General features: G+C 39.2%; 1 protein-coding gene across 2 annotated transcripts in view; it reads right to left on the bottom strand.

Moving 5' to 3' along the window:
* Window positions 1-14,008, bottom strand: part of NNT (nicotinamide nucleotide transhydrogenase) — a gene marked incomplete at both ends in the record, with an annotated part of 102,878 nt that extends 88,870 nt beyond the window's left edge. For both annotated transcript variants that reach the window (XM_080704795.1, XM_080704796.1), the window contains 3 exons: window positions 4,701-4,918; window positions 9,261-9,490; window positions 13,858-14,008. In XM_080704795.1, coding sequence (XP_080560921.1) covers window positions 4,701-4,918; window positions 9,261-9,490; window positions 13,858-14,008 — 599 coding nt within the window. The remainder of the gene's footprint in view (window positions 1-4,700; window positions 4,919-9,260; window positions 9,491-13,857) is intronic.
* Between the last annotated feature and the right edge of the window lie 2,882 nt (window positions 14,009-16,890).

Here is a 16,890-nt window from a genome sequence, read left to right as displayed (position 1 = left end):
AAAAGTGAACAGCTAAAATACAAAATTGAATCAATTGCATATTTCATATGCCTCACCTAAAATATAAAACCTAAGAAAACAGGCTATAAATTTAGGTTTTATTAATTTTTGTCTTATTTTTCACATAACTTTTTATTTTTTTATTTTTATTTTTTTAATTTTTTATTGGTGCACTGTATTCATACATCATAGTGGGATACAAATTTTTGTAGACATACATGCACACATCGCCCAGTCAGTCCCCACCCAATCCCCACCCCATTCTCTCCCCATCCCTCCCTCCCATGCTTGGCTTAGTGGTTGACATATAGTATTATAGCAATTTATCCAAAATTAAAAATGATAATCTCACATAACAGTTTCATTTGTCTGATACCAAGCTTTTGATGACTTAAAGATAACATTTCAATATTTCTTTTTACTTTCTTTCTTACCAGAGAATATTTTTTTTCTATTTTTTTTAGGTGAAACTATTATATATTTATATATTTATTTTTCAGAAAAAAAATCTATCCTAATATGGAATATGGACTCTAGATACCCACAACGATCTTGAAAAAGAACAAAGCTAGAAGATATATATTTTCTGATTTCAAACCATATAAAGCTACAATAATTGAAACAGTGTAGTACTGTTCTAAAGGCAGATATATAAACCATTGGAGTTAAATACAAGCCTAGAGCTGAACTCTTCCCTATATTGTCAAGTTATTTTTGACAAGGTTTCCACGAACATTCGGTGGTAGAAATAATAATCTTTTAACTAAATATTGTTGAAAAATAATAATTACATGGAAAAGAATAAAATTGGACCCTTACCTAATCCCATATACAAATATTAACTCAAAATAGATAAAAGACCTAAATATAAATCTTAAGACTATAAACTTTTAGGAGAAAATCTGGGTCATAAAACCTCACAACATTGAAATTGGCAGTGATTTCTTGGATATGATTTCAATGGCACAGGCAACAGAAGAGTATACAAACTCCCTAAAAAATAAAAAAATATATTGTGTATCCAAAGACAATGTAAGCAGAGTTAAAAGTTACTAATAGAATGGGATAAAATATTTCCAAATGCTATATCTGAAGGTATATTAGTATTCCAACTAGAAATCCTAAAAATTAACAATAAAGGCAAACAATACAATTTAGAGATAGGTAAAAGACTAACATAAATAATGAATCTCCACAGATAACCAATCTTAGTTGTCTGTTGGATGGAAACTCTTGTTTCTCTGGTTCTGGTGAGTGTTACCTATTTCTTCTTTGTAGTTAATCTCTTTGAGTATTTTCTCTAGTGCTGGTTTTGAAGACATAAATTCCTTCAGTTTCTGTTTATCATGGAAGCTTCTTATTTCTCCATCTAATTTGATAGAAAGTTTTGCTGGGTAGGAAATTTTTGGCTGGAAGTTGTTTTCTTTCAGAGTTTGGAATGTGTTACTCCAATCCCTTCTGGCTCTCATGACTTGGTTTGGGAAGTCTGGAGTGATTCTAATTGGTTTGCCTCTGAATGTCACTTGGCCCTTTGCTTTTGTTGCCTTTAAGATTCTCTGCTTGGCTTCCACATTGGTCATTTTGACAATTATGTGGCGTGGGGATCCTCTTCTCCGATCCTGTCTAAAGGGAGTTCTATAAGTTTCCTGGACCTGTGTATCGACCTCTTGCTCTATGTTTGGAAAAATTTCTGCTATTACTTCCTTGAAGAGATTGTTGATCCCTTTGGTTTCACTTTCTTTTCCCTCCTCTATTCCAATTATTCTTAGGTTAGCTCTCTTAAAATGGGCCCATATTTCTTCAATATCAGATTCCTGCTGTCGGATATTTTTTCCTAGATTAGAAACTATGCGTTCATTTTTGGATTGCTCATCTTCTAAGAGCGAGATTCTGTTCTCCATGTGTTCTAATCGGTTGTTTGTGCTTTGAATTGAGGCCTTTACTTCATTAATTGCATCCTTTATCTCTTTCTGGCTCTCTCTGAGTTCTTTTCGAAGCACCTCTATTATTTCTACAGTTATTTTCCTGATTTGATCTTCTAGAAATCTCTGATTTTCAGTTTTATCGGGTTCTGATGTTGTGGGGTTGTGGGCATTTATTGCTCCAGTATTATTCCTCTTTCCCATGATTTTGGAAGTTTGTGCCTTCTCTGGGTTCTTCCCTTGGGTCACTATGACTTCCCTTAAGGTGCTCTGGATCTCGAGTCAGTAGTATCTCAGACCCCACTACTCCTTTACTGGGTTTTATCACAGAGTCTCCGACCCAGAGAGTTGATAGAGGCTGCTTTAGACTGTGGGGGGTGCCAGGTTGCACATTCTCTATGGTGTGATATCTCTGCCACCGCCCCTCCCCCACTGGGTCAAGACTCAGGGAGTACAGTACTGGGATTTCTCCTCTGTGGCCCGCAATTTGACTCACAGTTCTTGAGTACGCAGATGTAGCTGTACTGGCCTCGCTGAATTCGGTGCTGCTGCCGCCGGTGGCAATATAGCGCCACTGCTACGCCCTCGGCTGTGGGGCTGGTGTTTTTCTTCTTGGTTTTGATTTCCACTCAATTTCTGCACCGTGTGCTGAGCTCGGCCACTGGGAGCTTTAGATGCTCTCTGCGCGGAGAAATCCCGCCTGGCTGTTCCGCAGTGGCTCACCTCGGCTTGCTGTAGCCATCCCGTGAATTCGCCGGTGCCGCCGGCAGTATGGCGCTTCTGCCGCGTCTGCCATGTCCTCGGGCGTGAGGCCGGTGTATCTCCTCTGTGGCTCTGTTCTCAGTCCGCTTTCTCTCTGGAGCCTGGTGATTTTTTGTTTCACTGGTGATGGTGTTTTCTGGCTATGAAAGGCGCTGATTTTGTGGTAATGGAGATTGGTTGTTAGCGGGGCTCTTAAACCCCGCTTTTCTCGGTCGCCATCTTCCGGAAACACATAACTTTTTAAAAAGCGTTTTCTTTTGTTGGTGCCTTATTCACATTGGCAAAATGATAACTACTAGTTGCTTTCATGCTTAAAATTAAGTTTAGTCTCCTAGAGGAGGTGATTTCAGGGGCACTGCCCTTTTCCACAGTTCCCCACCCTCCCAGGCCAGGTCAACAACACACTGCATTCATGCAGTGGCTCCTCTCCCTCACCCAGAGCAGGCATGATCACTCAATCATAGCCACATTCCTCTGAGTAGAATGGACCTCAGGATCCTTCTCCACACAGCATTCCAGGTAACGAACACAGAATGTCATAGTGCTGGCAGGAAAAAGAAGCTTAGTAACATCACAGCCTTGGAAGTAGATGACTCAGCTTCCACTTATCAAGATGAGTTGTGATGCCACATGAGACTTCCTTTGATTCATACATCTTCCCTATTCATTAACTGTTTTATAAATCACCTACGTAAAATCTAATAAAGATGGTCAATCTGCTAATATGCACATACAGGTTGAGCACCCCTAATTTGAAACTCTGAAACCCAAAATATTTCCACATTGAAACTTTTAGAGCATTGACATGACACAAGTGGGAATTCCACACTTGACCTCACATGGCCGTTTGCAGTAAAAAATTCAGGTGCATTACACTGTCCACTCAATGCCCTCAAGGGGAAAAACGACCCTCCCAGATTCTTCTTTTTTTTTTTTTTTTTTTTTTTTGGTGGTGGTACTGAGGTTCCTGGAAGCCCTTCTACCTCCGGGCAACACTCCCAGACCTATTTCTTTATATATATATATATATATATATATATATATATATTTTTTTTTTTTTTTTTTTTTTTTTTTTTAATTTGGAAACAGGGTCTCTTAAGCCAGTGAGGCTGGCTCCGAACTAGCGCGATCCTCCTGTCTCTGCCTCTCAAGCGCGGGATTACAAGCGTGCATGACCACGCCCAGCTCCTCCCAGACTCTTCTGTTGCAATGCATAAGCTTTGTTTCAAGCACAAAATTATTATTTTTTTAATTTTTGTGGTACTGGGGATTTTTTTGTGGTACCAGAGGCATTCTACCTCCAAGCTACAACTCTAGCCTATTTTATTCTTTTATTTTTGAAACAGGGTCACACTAAGTTGCAGAGGGTCTCATTAAGTAGCTGAGGCTGGTCGTGAACCTGTGATTCTCCTGTCTCAGCCTCCCAAGTACATTACAAGCATGCACCACCACGCCTGGCTTAAAAGTATTTTATAATTTACTCTCATGCTATGTGTGTAAGGTATATGTTAAACATAAATAGTTTTATGTTTAGGTTTGGGTCCCAGCCCCAAGATATCTTATATATACAAATATTCCAAAATCTGAACTACTTCTGGTCCCAAGCTTTTCAGATTAGAGATAATCAACCTGTGTTGCATTTCACCAAATAAAACTGCCAATATGCAAACACTTTTGACCTAGGAAAGTGGCAATTTCAACCTAATACATACACAAACACACACAAAAAAATACAATGTATTCCACATACAAATAACCTGACTGTTATTTCCTTTGGTAGATGGAAATACTACTTCTCTTCTACCCACAAAGATTAAAAAGGAGTGTACAACAGAGTTAATTTTCTATCTGATGGTTGTGAAACAATAAAATTAGTTATAAAAATAATTTAAGTGCACTCTCAAAAGACTATAATCTCCAACTATCATTACAATCTCCAACTATTTTTAGCACTGGAAGAGAGAAGAGCTACCATGTGGATGTTTGTCCAGCTAAAAGGGAAAAGAATCAACCTACCCTGCAATGTTGGCCATGGAGCTTAGTGCATCGTATCCCTGAGCAATTGTGACTCTTGGAACCTGGTCCATTGCCAGAACTGTAGTTTTTCTTTCTGAAAGCTTGTTTAGCAACTCTGGATTTTGGGCTGGGTAAATAAAACTAATCAACGTTCCTGATGTCTTTAAAAGGTCAGCTTCATGAACACCTGATATTGGATTAACCATGGGGGCTCGCACCTGAAAACAAAGTCAAATAACAAATTAAAAAACATAATTATTAGCCAGGCATGGTGGCACGCACCCGTAATCCTAGCATTCGGGAGGCTGAGCCAGGAGGTCATGGTTTGTGGCTAGCTTCAGCTACTTAGTGAGGCCCTTTGCAACTCAGGGAGACCCTGTTTCAAAATAAAGAATAAAAAATAGAGCTGGGGGTATAGCTTGGAGGTAGAATGCCCCTGGGTTCTATCCCCAGTACTGCAAAAAATAATAATCATCATTATTATTGGGCTGGGGATGTAACTCAATGGTAGAGCACATGGTTAGCATGCACAAAGCCATGTTCCATCCCAACGTGGTAAAAAAAAAAATTATATATATATATATATATATATATATATATATATATATAAATGTAAATATATATGTAAATACCTTAATCATATATTTAAGTAAACAGGACAATATATATAAGATACCATAATTGCAGGAATACTCCAAAAGTAAATAATTCATCAGTAAGCGTCTTCCCAAATTCTTAAGGAAGGAAAGGCACACAAAGATGTATACTTATGTCTTCATTTTTGTAGTCCTAGGGATTGAACCCAGGGGCATTCTACCTCTGATCTACATTTCCAGCCCTTTTTATTTTTTATTTTGAAACAGAGTCTAAGTTGCTAAGGGTCTCTCTAAACTGCTGAGGCTGGCCTCCAAGCTGCAATCTCCTGCCTCAGCCTCTCAAGTACTGGGATTATAGGTGTGCACCGCTGTACTCAGCTAAGTTATTATCTGACTATTGACCTATGAACTCTTCTGTGTAAATAGCACACATACCTGGGAAATACAGTATTGATTGAGATTTGACAATTAACTGTAAAGTAATGAAATAATACAGAGGTTTAATAACAAACCTGTCCTCTCAAAACCTGTTACTCTGTTAAAACTAAAAGACATTAGAATAAACAGACTGAAAGTTTTTGTTGTGTTCAAAGATTCCACCCTTGCTAATTTGGGCAAGCATAAACATTTGGAATGGCGAGACATTAGGAATGATGCAGAACCAAAATCTCCATGGCAGTAAGTATAGACTTATGTCACCTTAAAATTTCAAGTGACTACTTATAGACAAACAATTCAAGGAAGTAGCTTTGCTGAACTCAGCTTAAGCAAAAAGCTACAATGCATTCTGTTTAGAAGTTTCATCCCATTTTATTAATTCCCCATTTGCAGTAATGCTTTTAAGCAAGTAAACACAGGAAACACAAACACTGAGTCAATTATTTCCCATCACAGCATTTCACCACAGCTTAGCTTGGAGGCACCTTTGCCTACTGTTCCACGTCAGGTGTTGACCTGGTGAAGCACATGATTCAGGACTCTGCACTGTGAGACAGGCATGGTGGCACAAGCCTAAGATCCCAGTACTTGGGAGGCTGAGACAGGACTGCAGGTTGTTAACCAGCCTCAGCTACTTAGTAGCTCTAAGCTCTCAGCTACTTAGCGAGGCACTTCGCAACTCAGTGAGAACCTGTTTCAAATAATAAAAATACTAAAAAATGGGGCTGGGGGTGTAGCTTGGAGATACGATGACCCTGGTTCCATCTTCAGTACTGCCATATACATATAAATAAATTTGCCCATGATAGTGCTCTGCTTAAAATAAATAGCTTCCTACTTGGCATAATGGCACATGCCTGTGCTCCCCGTACTTGGGAAACTAAGACAGAAGAATCGCAGGTTTGAAGCCAGCCTCAGCAACTTAGTAAGACCATGTTTCAAAATTAAAATAAAATAGACCTGAAGGGCTGGGGGCGTAGCTCAGAGGTAGAATGCCCCTGGGTTCCATCCCCAGTAAGACCAAAAAAAAAAAAAAAATAGAGCTGAGCTATGTGTGGTAGCACATGCTTGTAATCCCAGCATTTGAGAGGCTGAGACAGTGACTCCACAACTTAGTGAGTCCCTTCTTCAAAATAAAAAATGAAAAATAGGGCTGGGGGTGTAGCTCGGAGGTAGAATGCCCCCGCGTTCAATCCTCAATACCTAAAAAGTAAATAAAAAGACTGCACTGTGGATGTAGCTCACTGGGAGAGCACCTGCCTTACTTTTGGGGCTTTTTGTTTTTTTTGGTTGGTTGGTTAGTTGGTTGGTTGGTTGGTTAGTTGGTTGGTTGTTTGCTTTGATGCCAGGGGTGAAATTTAGGGGCATTGCACTCTGAGTTACACTCCCAGCTCTTTTTATTTTTACTTTGAAACGGGGCCTTGTTAAGCTGCTGAGAGTTTCGCTAAGTTGCTAAGGCTGGTCTTGAATTTGCGTCCCTCCTGTCTCAGCCTCCCAGGTACTGGGATTACAGGCATGTGACACCAAGCCCAGGTTATAGTGCCTGCTTCACATGTACAAGGGCCTGGGTTCAACCTCTAGTACTAGAAAAAGAAAAAAAAAAGTCCAGATTGGGTTGGACGTAGTTCAGTGATAGAGCACTTGCCTGGCACAAGTAAGGCCCTGGGTTTGATCCCAAGCATTGCAAAAAACAAAAACAAAACACTTTTTTGGCAAGGTCTATTTTTTTCCTCCAAGAAAATTTATAATAGAGATCTAGAAAAATTAGAGAACAACTCTGAATTGATTCTACTGGCCCCTAGCAAATGCTCAGCTGAGACTGTGGGCATCTGGGTATGTCAAGCCAATTGAATGGTACCCTGAAGGTGTTCCTCAGGATATTAACAAACTTGACTTAAAAAAAAAAAAAGAGGCTCCAGGTCAAGTAGTTGATTAGTGCTGGCATAAAAAGTTTTATAAGATTCTGTATTATAGATTTCTCAAAGCACTTTTTACATGCTCGTACACATTATGAAACCCTAAAAGAAAATTAGAGCATTTACAAAATTTTTGTACATACTTATATCTTTTTATTAAGGGACATCTCAAAAAGGTTTTGCCACCTAAAACTGTAATCAGCTGTATTTACTTTCCCATTTCCCCTAAGATTTTTTTCTGTATATCAAATTATATCACCATGTATTTATACTTAAAACTATTAAGATCTTTAACTGAATTACAATTTAGCTCCATACCATACATTTCACTATTAATTTTCTATAGCAAAAATTACCACTTAAGGTCTTGTTGGGGATGGGGGTGTAGCTCAGTGGTAGAACTTATGCTTTGCATAATCAAGGCCCTGGGTTCAATCACCAACATCTACAAAATTATCTTGTCAAATTATTCAGTGGACTTAATATCACACACACACACACACACACACACACACGAATACACACACACTTATATGTGATTCTTCTTAGGAATTAATATAAAAGAAAGCATGTCTTTCCCAAAAAGTAAGTTTATTAATCTGGTAATTATACTTCTATAGCCCACTTTGTTGTTTACCTTGGTTACAAGAGGTTTAGGGATTAATTCAATGCTCAATTCTAGTTATCATCTGCACTAAACTTGATACGGGCTCTCTTTCTCTATGATTTGTGGGTGGGAGAGACTAGGGAATTCTATCTCCAAGATACACCCCTAACCATTCTTATTTTTATTTTGAAACAGAGCCTCGATAAGTTGCCGAGGCTGGTTTTGAGTATACCATCTTCCTGTCTCAGCCTCCTAAGTACTGGAATCACAAGTATGCTTCATCATGTTCAGCTTCTCTTCATGATTGTTTTTTACTTGGGATATTAATTCTAAAGTTCTTTAGCATATAAACTTCTACTATATATTACCTTTAGATCTTCTTTAGGAATTGGTAAGGCTATTCTAATTCTTCTTTCTTTAGAATAGTCATACCCTCGATAAAAATAGCACTTATGTCAGTGAATATCACTGTGCTTCCAGGTACCAGATGCCCATTCAGTTCCAGGTGGAGGTCTACACCTTCTTTCTATTCTAGTGGCAGTTAAATACTTACCTGTGGATAATCTGGATTTAAATGAACCATGCAAATTCTTCCTAGCCAATTAAATGGGAATTTCCATATAACAAGTATAAAAATGAAAAGTACTTTTTTACTTCTCATGATTAAATACAGACCAGTGTCTGACAAAAGTTCTACTGGAGCATGAAAAATATTCACAGCATGTAACCATTTCTTTGAGAATAAAGGCATCATCTGAAAATAGGAAAAGCTAAATGATTACAGTTTAATGTGACATATATGCTAATTACCCTGATTTGACCATTGCTCATAAATGTATACATAAAAATGTACCCAAAATATATAAAAATATTGTGTGTCAATTGAAAAGAAAGAAAGAACATTGAAAGAGATATAAAACCAGAGAAAGTAATTTAATTTTTCTATGGAAGGATTTCAAAAAGTCAGCATGCCATCAATGGGAGAAGGAAAAAGCATAATTACTTTGACCACCAAGTCAGAAGCCAGCACTTCCTTCACCCCTTGGATTTGGGCACCTGCTGCTCTGTAGTGATCATCTGAGAACTTAGAAGCTTCACCTGCACCTGATTCCACAACAACATTAAAACCCTGCTTGACCAAGGCCAGGACACCAGCAGGGGACAATGCCACTCGCTTCTCATTTTGGAAAATTTCCTTGGGGACTCCAACAGTCAGTTGCTTATATGGAGTTCCTATAGAAAGACAAAGGTAAAAAAAAATTTTTTTTAATGTTTAATAACAGATTTAGTAATGGGTACAGGAAATCTGTTCTTTAAAATATACTACACACAGCCGGGCGTGGTGGCGCATGCTTGTAATCCCCGTGCTTGGGAAGTGGAGACAGGAGGATCACGCAGGTTCGAAGCCAGCCTCGCTGGCTTAAGAGACCCTGTTTCCAAATAAAAAAAAAAGTATAAAAATAGGTCCGGGAGTGTAGCCCGGTTGTAGAAGGGTTTCCAGGAACCCCAGTACCACCAAAAAAAAAAAAAACTATATATATATATATATATATATCACATATATTGCTATTCCAAATGATGCTCGTGATTCATATCAATAATTCTTTTACCTTTTTTAAAAAATGATGAGAAATTATGTCCACTCTCCTTAAAATGCTAAATATTTTATTTAATCAAATGGTTGTCTCCAAGGCACAGAACAAACTTGGTTTATTCTTAGAGATAAAAATGAGTTCAAAGATCACACAGCATGCTAACTCCATTCTTCAAATTAACCTTCTAGGGTTCAGGTTTCCCTGTTCTGACCTTTAACAAAGACAAAAGCCAGTAACTGTTTTGAAGAACAGCCCTATACTAGATACTTTGGTGATCTGTCACATCTAAAGTTCCTTTTCTGTCAATCTGGCTAGAGGCAATTCCTCGGAGATTTCCAAGTGTTCTATCTTGAGACCCTGTATGCTTAGCAAGAACTGGTTAGATAAGAGCGTCAGCAAGAGGTCCAAGATGACCCTCTACAGGACAGAAGTGCAGGGAAAGGGCAGCTGTAGCCTATAAGATGACTCACACAGGAGCTCTGACCCAGGACACTCATGTTGGTCAGAGAATACAGAACCAATCAGCTTCTCTCCCAGGGAGTTTGAATGAGAGACTCACAAAAGTAGAATGGTACATACGTTATTTGTAAGCACAGTCAGCAGCAATACTGGTAGACATAGTCATAGTGGATATTTAAAGACAGAATATGAATCACAGCTATGAAATCCAGAATAACTTTTCATTTGTCCAAGATTAAATGAGGGGTTTTCTGGGCTCTTATTCTTCCTAAGAAAACATTCAATGCACCCTCATCACAAAATGTAACCTAAAACAATTCTGTTCCTTGCAACCTAAAAGAGCCTATATAATAGAAACATTTATATATGGTTCGGGCCAGCTTTATCCAAAGACCATTACTTTTTTCTGCTGTTTTACTCAATATGTGGGAGTAAGCACAATTTTTAAAACAGAGTGCCTCCCTATAAGCTTTACTAAAGTCTAGGGAATTCACTCTTAAAACCTAACTCTGAATATACATAAGAAAAAATGAGTCAAACTATAAGTACAGAGTAAGCTATTAAGTAAAACCTTAGAAAAAATAAGTCAACCTAAAATACATGAACTTAAACATAGTCATTGATTTCATTACTATTTACACATTAACAGTCTACAGTAAACCAAAGGCAAACAAATGCTTACTTCCTACTAGGAGAGGAAGGAAAATAGAAAGTTGGCAAATATTTGAACTGATGTGCAAAATTAAATCATATACATTTATCTGGAGTTTACTTACCTAACAACCTCATATCTAGGTAGGCCCTTTATGCCAAAAGTCAAGAAAGCTACCATATATGGCCAAGATCATGTCAAAAGAATTTAGGAGCCAACCTGAAATGACTTGCACTGGCCAAATATGATAATTTGATCATCAAAAAGAATATTAATTAATGGTGTAAAGTACAACCAAAGATGTTATAATCCTGAGTTTGTGTTGATGTTCAACAAATGAAATCTTTTTTTAAAGCTTCATTGGTCAACTTAGGAGGAAATATCATGTGGTAGGTAGAATAATGGCCTCCAAAAAAAGATGCATGTCCTAATCCCCAATACCTGAGAATATGTGAAAATACATGGCAAAGAGTAATTAATTAAAGTAGCAGGTAGAATTAAGGTTGCTAATCAGTTGACCTTAAGAAGAATATCCTGGATTATCTGGATGGGTCCTTAAATGAGGAAGAAGGAAGCAGAAGAGTCAGTGTCAATGTGGAGTTTAAAGATGCTACACTGCTGCTTTGATGATGGAGGAAAAGACCACAAGTCAACAGTGCAGGTGCTCCCTAACAGCCAGGAAGCAGACTGTTCTCTAGAGCTTCCAGGAGGAACACAGACTGCCAACACTTTAAGTCTAGTGAGATCTGTTCAAACTTTGACTTCCAGCAGTATAAGATAATAACGTTGTATGATATGAAGCTTCTAGGTTCATTACTATTTGGTACAGTAGGAATAAGAAACTAATACACAAGGAAAGCAATTGATTATTAGCAAAACTAGTAAATAATTGGAAAGGATTAAGCATTGATTCTACCTTTCTAGTACAATCTCAGGGTAACTAAATAATGGAGAAAAAAGACTTCTCTACAAAAAAATTCTAGCTAATAAATACTGATAAACTATTCCTAGTTTGAAATCCTTAATAAAATTCTGGATTGAGTTAATGACAAATCAAATGGCTGCTACAGGGTCTGTATAAAAAGCTAATGGGAAATTAACAGTGAATAGATCGCAATGGCACCTAAATTCACTCACTAATCTTTTTTTTTGCGGGTCTGGAGATGGAACCCAGGGGCATTCAACCTCTGAGCTACACCCCCTGCCCTATTTTTTATTCTTTATTTTGAAACAGGATCTGACTGAGTTGCAGAGAGCCTCACTAAGTAGCTGAGGCTGTCCAAGAACCACGATCCTCCGGTCTCAGCCTCCCAAATGCTGGGATTACAAGCGTGCACCACCACACCCAGCTACTAATCTTCTAATGTAATACAACAGTACACAGTACCACCAAGGAAGTATTCTTGCCTAAACAAAGCAAACCTAAGTCTAATAATTCTATAGATCTAACTAAATGTTACAAAAAATAAAAGGAACAGGGAAATTAGTTACAAAACCAAGGAGATTCAATCAGTCAAACTTAGAATGTTAAACTTGTATAAAGTAATAACTAAATTATTCAACAATTTTTTTGGGGGGGTATTAGAGATTGAAGCCAGAGGCATTCCATCTCCAACTTACATCTGCAGCTCTATTTATTTTGAACCCAGGTCTCACTAAATTGCTTAGGCTGGCTTGAGCCTGTGATCTTTCCTGTCTCGGCTTCCCAAATCCTGGGAACAACAAATAAATTATAGGAAAAAAGTAGAAGAACCTATACAGTATGGGAAAGAAAATGCATAGATGGATGGATGGATAGGTAGATGAAAGAAGGGAAAGGTATTCTGCCAATAGTGACTTGTCATCTGAGTATAAAGAAGCTATTAAGTCTATTCAAGGCAAAAAATAACTCAAAATGCCTAGCAATATAGGGGACCTTCATAAACAAATAGTCCTACAAACTTAAAATGAAGAAAGGTATTATTCTATATATCAACAGTTGTTGCCCAAACATCCATCCTTTCCTCCACCTTATTAATAAAAGGTCAATTTTTAGTTGGGTATATTTCCATCTAGAATGAAAGACTAAATTCCCCTACAAATAGCCACTTGCCTGAAGCATGGCCAGTGAGGGATAAATAGAAATGCTGAGATATCTTTGAGAATACTAATGGGAGGGTGCTGACTCAGCTCAAAAGGGCTCCCTTTTAGCATCTTCTCTTGTACCACAGAGCAGAAGAAGAATGGTGAACGTCAAAAAGGAAAGGTTTTGTAACCCACTGGAAGACTTCAGTTCCTACTCTGCTCTTACATCCTGAAAAGTTTATCGTCACTGCCATGGACAATAAGAGGGTAGAAGTAGAAAGCTCAGAGACAATTTAGGAGACTGGTGCATCAGTACAGTGGCAGATGATGGTGGCTTGGACCAAGTAACGTTGAGAAGAGGACAGAGTCTATATATAAGATAGAGCTAACCTTCACCTACTCAAAGGATATAGGATGACTCCAAGGTTTCTGACCTGACCAACTGAGATGAAACTGCCATTTACTAAAATTGAAAGCATTAATATAGATCAACTAATACACTTAATTTTTAATTCCTGAGCACAGATGAGCTATATATAGTAAAATTCTTCAACACTAACCAGAAGCAAGGGAAATTGCTAGGAGAAATAATATAAACAATAAGCTCCCAGGTAAAATTCAACTGGTTTATCTTTTATCCTTTATTATCTTTTCTTCTCTGTTAACAATAGCAATAAGGAAGGAGGCTTTATACATGGAAAAAGAAGATAGCACTCCCTTGTTTTTTATTAGAAATAATCTCTTATAAGCACCAAGCCATAAAAATGCATGGCATTTGTTCTTATCTGTCATCGAGGGACCAATTAGCAAACACTGAAATGAGACTTTACCTGGTTTCACAGGGGCTTTGCACCACAGTGACTGATAAGTATGAAGTGGTCGTAAAATATTCTTCTTCACAGGCAGAACTTTACAGGACCCCAAATTGCTAAGTAATGGACAGGAACAGCCAGTCACCACCGTTTTCAGGAGGTTTGCCATGTTGATATGAGCTCCCAACTTCCCAACTTCCTTGAAGGCAAATCACTAAGGGGAGAGAGGGGGGAAAAGTTTATATTCCAAGAAAAACTGTCTTTTAACATATAAAACCCCTAAATTACTAAAGAGCTTGGAATATGGTATAATATGCAGACATCTACAAAGAACTGATTTGCCTTTACTTATAGATGTTTCAAACTGTTTCCAAGTCAGGCATTTAAAACTTGGTTTCCATTTTTTCCACTAAAGTTGAAGTCATAAACTTACTATTCAATTCCAAGCCTAAGTCACACAAGTATATTTAATCCTTAAGGTAGCTGGAGCATATAAAGACACATACACACTGCTATAAAGACACGTTACATAAAAGTTATCATCTAAGTCAGCATATGTAGCCAATATTGAATATCATCCAGGTTACCTTTGAAATTCCCTTAAGTTATCTAAAACGCTGCAGTACAATATGGCATATTCAGCTCCCAGTCTATACAGAGGCATCGCCAGCCTACACCATGCAGCAGGATGTTCCATCAGTGAGAGCCCCTGAACTGAGGCTGGCAGAGTGAACATGAGACTCATGTCTGCCAAGTGCACCCTCAAGGAAATTGATATGCAAGGGATGTGACTCAAAAAGGAAAGAACAGGAAAGGAGAGAAAAGGAAAAAGGAAAAAAAAAGTTCCACAGCATCTTTACCACATAGGCTTGTGCTTGCCGACATGCGTATAACAATGGACTCCTTCATTAGCAGTTGTCAAAAGTGACCACTTATTGCCCATTCTAGCCAGGCTGGGTGAAATGTCACTGGCCTTTGCCGTTATTGAAGTTCTTAGGCTGCTTCCTTTGCCCTCCTTGGCAGATCCCCAAGGATACATGGAAGACAATCTTACCATCCTCACAATATCCAATGTTCCTCTGCTTTTGTCTTCTTTCCTTCAAAAATAGGAAAAAAGCAAAGGACCTAAAACTCTCTATCAGGCAACTGTGGCTAGCACCATCCACTCTGCCTGCAAGTTCTGACTTCTTTACCAGATGGGCATTCATGGGATCAAGCACTGGACCCCACCAGGCCCAATAAACACTCTTCCAAACCCCAGAGGAAGAGAGCTTTCGCGCATTTTTTAAATCTCAGAACTGCTGCCACAACTCCGGAAAAAAGCATCTTTAAAATAACAGAAAGAAGCCAGGTGTGGTGGTGCACGCTTGTAATCCCCACACTTGGGAGACAGAGACAGGAGGATCACGCAGGTTCGAAGCCAGCCGTGCTGGCTTAGGAGACCCTGTTTCCAAAAATAAAAATAGGTCTGAGAGTATAACCCAGAAGTAGAAGGGCTTCCAGGAACCCCAGTACCACCAAAATAAATAAATAAATAAATAAATAAATAAATAAATAAATAAATAGCAGAAAGAGCTGGGCATGGTGGCACATGCTTGTAATCCCCATGCTTGGGAGGCTGAGACAGGAAGATCACGTAGGTTCAAAGCCAGCCTCAGCTGGCTTAAGAGACCCTGTTTCCAAATAAAATATAAAATAGGTCTGGGATTGCAGCCAGAGGTAGAAGGCCCCTGGGTTCCATCCCCAGTACCAACAAAAAAAAAAAGAAAGAAAGAAAAGCTGGGCGTGGTGGTACATGTTTGTAATCCCAGTATTCGCGAGGCTGAGGATCGTGTAGGTTTGAAGCCAGCCTCAGCTACTTATGAAGGCTCTCAGCAATTTAGTGAGACCTTGTTTCCAAATAAAATATAAAATAGGTCTAGGAGTATAGACCAGAGGTGGAAAGCCTCTGAGTTTCATCTCCATTTCCTCAAAAACAGAGCTCTACAAAGCCAGAAAATACTATCAGTAGAAGAATAAAAACAATAAACACAAGGGACAGAGAAAAAGAAGATTAGAAGATCAACCAGAGAGAAAAAAAAAAAAAAAAACCTGCCCTCCAGCCAGCACCGGCACAGTCTTCCCTCACAGCTCTGCACACCAGAGATGAAAAGGAAAACAAAGTGAGCAGCTGCAGATCCACAGGTTATAAGACATCAGACATCCCGCACAAAGACCTGCTACAGCTTCCAGGAGCTTATCATGCCCTCCAGGGATCCTGAGTGGAGCTCAAAACAAGAACAGAAATCCGCCAGACTGGCCACCAAGGGTGCCATGGCAGCACCATCTTGGCAGAGACAGCTGAGCTCACAATGCCCCCTAGAGCTCCAGACCAGCACCAAAATCATAGGTGAAACTGCAGTCCCCTCAGGAGAACTTCCAGTACAGTGCCCCTAGGGACTAGCACAGCCACGATAAACTCCCTGGGTCTGAGATCTTGTGGTTCAACCCAGTGAAGGAGGAGCGGTGGCAGAGATTACCACACCCTCCAGAGACTCAGAGCAGTGCTCAATAATACTGTAAGTGAGGTTGCAGTCCCTGTGGGAAAACGCCCAGCCAGGTGCCTGTAGGAAATCACATAGGCCCGATAAATACCCCAAGTCTGAGACTTTCCAACACAACCTGGAGAATGTGGGAATGGAGACCACTGTTGGACAAAACAGAAGCTCAGACATTCAGGCTGTGATCAGCGGACAGTGTGGGGGGAAGGTCTAACTTAACACTAGAACCAACTAATGGAAGCTCCAGGATTACCACAGATCTCCCAATTGTGGCAAATGGGGAGAAGTCAGACCAGAACAGCCCTAGCTGCGGAGAACAGAGACTCCTACATTGAGTCTGGTCTCAGAGGCATACGACACCAAAAGTGCCAGGGAGAGACTGAGACCCCAAATCTGTAGAAAGCGTGGAGGGTGACCTGTGCTTAATACTAAATCCAACCCCAATGATATCACCCATCTGCATAGACTGAGAAAATCTCAGAGAACCACACTTCGCAGCAGGAAGGGTAGC

This window comes from Muscardinus avellanarius, assembly GCF_963383645.1.
Source record: "Muscardinus avellanarius genome assembly, chromosome: 1".
NCBI lineage: Eukaryota > Metazoa > Chordata > Mammalia > Rodentia > Gliridae > Muscardinus > Muscardinus avellanarius.
This window is presented reverse-complemented; position numbering and strand designations above follow the sequence as displayed.